Source organism: Scleropages formosus, chromosome 7 (assembly GCF_900964775.1).
Source record: "Scleropages formosus chromosome 7, fSclFor1.1, whole genome shotgun sequence".
NCBI lineage: Eukaryota > Metazoa > Chordata > Actinopteri > Osteoglossiformes > Osteoglossidae > Scleropages > Scleropages formosus.
Window position 1 is genome coordinate 9389627 of NC_041812.1, and position 8397 is coordinate 9398023.

Genomic DNA, 8397 nt, shown 5'->3' on the forward strand with positions numbered 1-8397 from the left:
GATGCATTTCAGATGAAATTATTACGCTAAATTGCCCTTGATGTGTGTGTGTGTGTGTGTGTGTGTGTGTGAGAGAGTTTCTGTCATTGCCCTATGATAGACTGGTGTCCTGACCAGGGCATAACTTGGCCTTTATATTTCTGGGATAGGCTCTGAACCACATGATCTTGTACTAAACAAGTGGTTATTGATAATGGGTGAACAATTTATTATAAAGAATGAATCTTTGTGTCAGTGCTGAGGCCACACCGTAATCACAGTAAGAAAACTGTGAAAAATAACAGTACAAAACATCAGGAATGATGGCAACCTATTCATTCAATATACAAGTATTTCCAGGGCCAGAAAAATTATTTTAGAGATTAATATATGACTGAAAATTCCATTAATTGTGTGCTCAATTGCCATATAGTCATTCTGAGACTCGTACACGCTTAATTTGCTCACTTTTGATAACTGAATGTCCATAACTGCAACTATAAGGCCTGTATATAGTTGTGTTCATTCATTAGATTTGGATGATGGTGAAGGACAGCAGATGACTGAATGATGGAGTGACTGAGAGCAGTGCTCTGAGGCTCTCATTATGTTCATACACAACTACATGACAAGACAGTGAACACGGGCAGGAGTTTTCCACACACTCGAGCCCCTCCCCTTCAGGTGAATTAGAGAAATGTAAAGATGTCTTCTTTCTTTAACATCAGAAGGGTTTGTCTGTTTGGGCCAATCAGGTGGCTCCCGCTCCACACCCCCCCCCCCCCCCCGCCCCCACCGAGTTATAACAGGGGGATTTAAACACAGACCGCCCGCATTAGCCCCTCCAGTCCTGCTGTCATCGTCCGACGGCTCTTTTGGGCATCCTTGGATCAAAACCAGAACCTGGCGCCTAAACCACCGGAGCACGTGCAGGGAGAGAGCGCGAGAGGGAGAGGGAGAGCGGGGGGGAGGGCGCGAGATGCTGCTGCTGCTGCTGCTGCTGTTGCGGCGGCGGTCGCGCGCCAGGGCTGCGCTCGTGGCTCTCCTCTGTGTGTCGCTGGCGTCCTGCGGGGTCGCGTGCGGTCCGGGGAGGGGTTACGGCAAGAACCGCAGGCACCCCAGGAAACTGACCCCCTTGGTGTACAAGCAGTTCGTCCCCAATGTGGCCGAGAAGACGCTGGGCGCGAGCGGGCGCTACGAGGGCAAGATCACGAGGAACTCGGAGAGGTTCAAGGAGCTGAGTCCCAACTACAACCCGGACATCATCTTCAAGGACGAGGAGAACACGAGCGCAGACAGACTCATGACACAGGTACGCTGCAAAAATCGTGATCGCACTCGTTTGTTCGTTCGTTCATTCATTCATTCATTCATTCTTTCATTCATTCATTCATTATACTGTGGGTAACCGCTTGTCCAAAGGGGAGAACCTGGACGGGACGCCAGTCTGTCACACACACTCACACGCGGGGCGAGCACAAGGAGAACAGAAAAAGTCAGCACAGATTGATCCGAACTCGAACCCACGTCCAAACCCACAGGTCTGGAGATGTGAGGCACCCGGGCAATTGCTGGCATGTCGCCCTAATCATAGATATAATAACCATATCATAATCATAGTAATACTGATACAGAGGGACAGTCTAAATAGATAATAATGATATCATTACACTGTACCTGTAGCAATAATAATAATAATAGCACATAGGTACACTGAAATTAAAGCACCATAATAATTAAAAATTATCATCACAGTAATATAAATACACCCACATAGGTGTCTGTAAATGAATTAAGGACATACGATTTGCATCTTGATTTTTTGAAGTTATTGTGCACTGTGCATATTCTGATGTGTGATCTAAATATATGATCTGGTGTATGCTGTTCCATCTGATATGTATTTGTTAATGGTTGATATATGACCTATCTGATTTATTATCTACTCCTACAGATGCGTAAAGTGCATCTGAACAGAGGAGGAGGAGGAGACCCCCCTCCCCCCCCAATTACTGTCTTTGTCACACGATGTCTACATTCAGAGGAGCGGGTAACGCACCGGTCTCGTGCCTGTGACTGTGGGGGGGGTCGCCCGGCGCGTGCTGCGTCGCGTGTCGGGGTGTGTCTGTCCTTGTCGTGCTCTTAGTGTATGTTCGCGTATCTTCAAGTGGAAAGAGCTCTGTTCTAACACTTAACACATTGAATCGCTGGCTGGGATATGTAAGTATGTGACGCGGTTGTTCTGAGAGGAACATTCAGCCTGAAGTAAAAGTAAAAATAATTGCCTTGTTGGGTAACGTCATCATGGTTTCAGTTCTGATGTAACAGAACAGGACCGTGCGTGTATCCGGATGACCGAGTTGCCAGTGCACTAGAAATTAAAGGTCTCTGTGGAAAGTCACATGTTTCTGCTTTCAATTTGGGCTTTTAAAGCAATTCAAAGTAATAAATATGCAATAACTTAGCTCTAAGTGAGCACTAAATGTTTTTGTTAACGGGCCACTTGGATGTCCCGGATGGCTTTTGGCTCTTTGGCCCTTTGGCTCCTTATTTTGTGGAGGATCATGATTAAGGTGCCTCGACTTTACGGAGTCTCACAGGTTTTACCTTCTACAGCTTTTACCCAGGTTGGGCGGGTCACGTTCGGTGTTCCCTCTAATTTCTAAGACTGCGCGCAATCAACTGTCTATTTTGTGCAAGATTTTTAGCCATAGCAGCAATCATGTGTCCTCCACACGAGGATGAAATTTGACGATGAGACTTTACGTAAATGACAAAGCTGTAAAAAAATCTTTTTGTCTCCATTAACAATTAGACAGTTGGCTATTTTCAAAGCATACTGTTTTCGTGACACAAGCGCAAAGCGCGCCAACCGCTTAAAAGTTAGTTACTGTTAGTGTTATTTAATTCTGTCGTCTTAGACCGCAGGTCAGCTGCATAAACACAAAACTACAGTGTTTCCCAGTGATATTTGAACGTTTCCCACGAGTTTATTATAATAAACTCTGTTCAGAACCTCAAAAGCTACTCGATATTCCTGCGACTTCGGTTTCATTTACATGATTTATTAAATAGCAGACGCTTTCCTCCAAAAAAAAGCGACGTACAGATCTCATAGAAATACAATGTTCACACCGCGTAATTTACAGATAGGAGAAAGAGGAACAGTAACTTGCAGACGAGTGATTCTTATAAAGTTAGTTTCTTTCCACTATTATATGCACCGATGTTCATCACACGAGTAGCTGCATAAATTTTACTCGGAACAGACGAATCCTAACCACTTCCTACAGTACAAGCAATTTCACAGTTTTACAGCCCGGCGTTACCGGCGTGTGAGGGTTGAACTCACGACCTTCAGATTATATAAGGCTGACGCGCTACCTACTGCGTTACCGAGGCTGATGGTCGACCCCCAAAATCACATCATTTTATTCCTTCATTATTACATTTTTAATTATCGGATGCTTTAATTGCGCTCAGTGTTTTACCCTGTGCGCTCCGTTAATGAAGCGTGCGCGCGCGCACAAGAGCGCACTGAAGAGTGGGGGGGGTTCCTAACCTGGGGGCGTGGCCTCATCGAGGGGGGTCGTGACGTGGAAAATAAGTCCAACTAAAAAGTTAAAAGAAAAAAATATTCCTATACTTTTACTGTCTATTAGATGGTTCCGTGCAAATGTAACCAGTTTTGCATTTTCTCCGAATTTCTTCATTGTTTATATTTCTAGGAGGGTTCTTAGTTTCCGTCACATTAAACTTTAAGGGCTCCGTGTCCTAGAAGCTCAAGAACCTCCAACTCAGAGTGACTCTTGGTTATATACCAACCTTAGCGCACAGGTGGGATTCATGTAATACTTTATGTGCATGGACCTATCCTATAATTCCTTCAAGAAGCTGAAAGGACAGTTTAAGTTCTAAAAGTTAAATGATAAAAGTTATGATTTATGCAAATTAAATATATATGTGGCAAGGTTGTCCTGTTGCATTTTGTTTGACTTCAGTTGTTATCACTGTGTTCTGTCTATGTTGAAGGGTGAGTGCCATTTTCAGGGTACTCCAGTAGCAGCCCTCTTGGGATGTGAACCTAAAACCTACCACTACACTGCACTCACAACCTATATTTTGCATTTTACATTTTACCACACTGACACCCATGAAGAAATCATTGCAAGGTGTGTATTTGCTGTTTGTTTTTGAGGTACCTGGTGTTGTATCCTGTAACCGGTTCCTTTGGGAGGAGATAAAAGGCAGCTTGTGGATAAAATGAGCGCAAAGAGCTTCAGAAGCTTCACGGTGGATGAGCGGAATCTGCTTTGATTTGAGTCAGAGCACTCACTTAATATTTATTAATATCTAATATTAACCCTAAAACAGATAATTAATACTAATTAAATATCTAACCCTAATCATAACCCAGTTAATAAACCAAGACTTTTTTCCTCTTTCCCTCTGGCACCACGTGTTGGGCGGTTTGGCAACTCATTTCACCCCTGCTGGGGGAAACAAAAGCATTGCTGACCCCTTAATTCGTTCGTTCCTAATGTTGTATAATCTCTTGGGTAGATAAGTACAGACGCTACTGGGCTTCGATCAATACCTCTCCTGTCGGCGGGTGGAGGTCTGGTGGAGAATGTGAGCGCATGTGTTGTACAAACCAAGACCAATTCACAATTCACCAAGACACATTAATGAGACTTTATATAGAAACACATTAACATTTTCTGGAGCTCTTAAAACTCTGCAACTTATTCTGCTTATACATCACAATATCTGGGGAATGTTATGTAGACACATACAGAATGTGTGTTATTTTTCCCCCCAAAAAAGGCGCTTTACGTGTCTGTCTCTGTTGTTCTTCACCTTGGTTCATCAATAGAATTTAATGCCCAGAGAAGTAGGTAGACTTGCTATGAAAATAACACTAAAAACTAAATTTCAAAATACTAAAATAAAAACATTTCTATGCTATTACTATCTGTGGAATAATTCTGTGTGAATGTAATCAGTTTTCAGAGCAATAAACTGAGTGCAGTATTTTTCCCCAATCTATTTGCGCTCATTTTTCTAGGAGGGGTCCTTAGCTTTCATCAGGTTCTTCAAGGGGTTTGTGGCCCAGAAAAGATTAAGAACCTCTGGTCTATATGTTCTACATGATCTTCAGACTTAATGGAATCTGAAGAACTTGTAAGGACCCAGATCCACCAGATCAAGGAAGATGTTCTGATTGTTAAATTGTTAGTATTTGATAAACTCTTTCCCTCTCCTCTTTCCATACAATCCAATATTCACCACCACATACAGAAGACTGACTGAAATGTGAACAGGAACTAGAGAACTTTAGGAAGTAAATACAAAAATGAGCTGGGAGTAAAAGAACTCAGCAGTGATACGACACAGAGCCTCACAATGTTGATTTAGAGTCTTGATCAATATCCACACGAGTATTCTATTAGTCTAAGTATTGTTAAAGATCAATAATAAACTAAGCTATGATGTAGGTGAAGAGAAATATAGCAGTTCAGAGAAGATACCTTTCACCAGTACACTGATGTTATTGATTTTTTCCTTAGTTTGATTTGTCAAAAAGACACTGCGTAAGTGAGTAAAAATGAGCCTTTGCAGGTTCATGAACCATAACTGGACTTCACTCTAGGCATGGAACATGGGATTTTAGTCATTTTAATGTCTCCCCCAGAGATGCAAGGAGAAGCTGAACTCCCTGGCCATCTCAGTCATGAACCAGTGGCCCGGAGTCAAGTTGCGGGTCACAGAGGGCTGGGACGAGGACGGACACCACCTAGAAGAGTCGCTCCACTATGAGGGCAGGGCGGTGGACATCACCACCTCAGACAGGGACAAAAGCAAGTATGGAACACTGTCGCGCCTTGCTGTGGAGGCCGGGTTCGACTGGGTCTACTACGAGTCCAAGGCCCACATCCACTGCTCTGTAAAAGCAGGTGAGGACAGCGAGTGAGTGGATGTTTGCAGTGTTTGTGATGCTAAAACACACAGGAGGTGTCGGGTTTCTTTGGCTGGATGTCCCGTGTTTTCACAGAGGACCTTCTGGGTGGTCTGGAAGGTCTGGATGTTCTGGATCACCTGGCTACTATGTGGAGTTGTCAAAACTGCTAGATATACAGGGGATTAACAGTAGAAGGGAGTCAAGTGCTGTAAGTGAAAAGTAAAAATTATGTACACACATAAATAGAACAATTAGTACATAAACATAAATTACAAATTATACATACATATGAACGTAGTTGATGCTTAAATAGCAATTGAAAACAATTGTCATCAACAGAATGAAATAATACATAAGTATATATCATTAAAATGATGCAAAATTTTCAATGATACATCTAAGACACTGAGATGCATTGAAAGAATTCTTATCTGTTCTGTTACAGCAGATGAGAAAATAAGATACAAAAAGCTTAAAATGTCATACTTATTTGAACATTTGTGTTTTGCAGTGGACTCAAGTTCCTCTGTGTGTGTGTGCGCGTGCGTGCGTGTGTGTGAGCAGCTGTAGAGGGAGATCGATTCAGGGGACACTGGAGATTTTATTGGGTTTTAATCAGAGTGTCTGGGGTATTGATTATTAATTACAGCCACCTGTTTACCTCCAATATTACTCCTCCCATGAGCGCAAAGTCTCTGTGTAGCTTTTCTTCATCGTAAAAAGCGCGAAGTGTGTGTGTACCCAGCAAAAACGGACGCTTCAAACACACACAGTACGTGTCAATTTTCTACTCCACCAGTCTAATTTGTAGGAAGATGCGCGGCTGTATAAAACAGTGTTACACACGTGTCACACCTGCTGAAAGCGTTCCGGCTTTATCAGTCAGCTTCATCAAAATTTACCATTTTAAGGAAAATAATAAATTACCAGTAATATTTATTGCGTAAAACCAGGATTAGTACCTTGATCAAGGGTCATGGAGGAGGAGTGGGGATTCGAACCCAGTCAGTACCAGAGTATAAGAAAGAACCAGTGCGGGCTACCCCAGCTTTGATCTTTTCATTAATAAAGTGCAATTATTTATTTTTTACAGAAAACTCAGTCGCTGCCAAGTCGGGTGGCTGTTTTCCCGGGGGGGCTCGAGTCACCCTGGAGGACGGCACTCAGAAACGGGTCCGAGACCTACGCGTGGGCGACAGGGTGCTGGCCGCGGACCCCCGAGGGAACCTCGTCTTCAGTGACGTCATAATGTTCCTGGACCGAGACGTGGACACGAGGCGCGTGTTCCACGTCATCGAGACGCGGGAGCCGCGCAGGACGCTCACGCTCACGGCCGCGCATCTGCTCTTCGTCGTGCGCAACGCGACGGCTCCCGGGAGCCACACGGTGGCGATATTCGCCAGCGACGTGCGGCCCGGACACAGGGTGCTGGTCGTGGACCACCTGCTCGGCAGATTGAGGGCCGTCACCGTGGAGCGCGTTTACACGGAGGAACACGGGGGGTCCTTCGCCCCAGTGACCACCGAAGGCACACTCGTGGTGGACGGGGTCCTGGCCTCGTGCTACGCAGCCATCCGGGATCACACGTGGGCTCACTGGGCGCTTGCGCCCGTCAGGTGGACCTACACGTTGGGCTCGTTCCTACTTCCCAAGGGAGGCATCGTGGGGGACGAGCTCGTGGAGGTGGGCGGGGTCCACTGGTACCCGAGGATGCTGTACCACATAGGCACGTGGGTGCTGGACGCGCAGGCACTCCACCCCCTGGGGATGGCAGCCAGCTCGAGCTGAAACGACCCCCTGGAGTGTGTGCTGGAGGTAATGCGCTCAAGATCACACGGGTACACACACGCAGGGATACGCGCACTCACTCAGGGATGCGGACTAAGCCAGAGCCCCGCATTCATGTCGGAATATTTCTTACAGTTTTCTGTGACATGTAAACGTTCAAAGCGCAGCCTTAAAAAACGTCCATTCATTAGTTTTTGCTCTGACTGGGGAATTAATATTCTACATTTTGGGAACCCAAACAGGACTGGGTTTCGGTGCTACGTCACACCTCTGTTCTATTTTTGTATCTCAAGCGGACAAAGACGAGCAGTCCAAAGCCCACGTGGACAACTCATAAGGGGGACTGATAAATTATATTTTTATACAGAATTGTAAATTTCCTTCTTTTTTTTTTTTTTTTACAGATTTACTTTATTGTGTTTTGTTATTTGAATATGTCCAAGATTTTCGGAAATATTTTAAAATATTTAAATAAGCACGAAATATTACATTTGGACAAACAACGTTATTATTATTATAATTATTATTATTATTATTGTTCTTGTTGTTCTTGTTGTTCTTGTTTTTCCTACGGTTGTTACAATCTTAAAAACTCAGCTTCTGCGTCATGTAATTTCTTCAGCTATTTAAACAATTTTATTCCGAATAAGTTTCACGAGCAAAACGTT

The 8397-nt window shown here is 44.1% G+C and overlaps 1 protein-coding gene across 1 annotated transcript; it reads left to right on the top strand.

Moving 5' to 3' along the window:
• Positions 1 to 881: 881 nt before the first annotated feature.
• Positions 882 to 8063, top strand: LOC108937569 (sonic hedgehog protein A-like). The gene is made up of 3 exons (XM_029253686.1): positions 882 to 1291; positions 5675 to 5936; positions 7035 to 8063. The coding sequence occupies exons 1-3, from the start codon at positions 959 to 961 to the stop codon at positions 7727 to 7729; spliced, it is 1290 nt and encodes a 429-aa protein (XP_029109519.1). The 5' UTR covers positions 882 to 958; the 3' UTR covers positions 7730 to 8063.
• Positions 8064 to 8397: the final 334 nt, after the last annotated feature.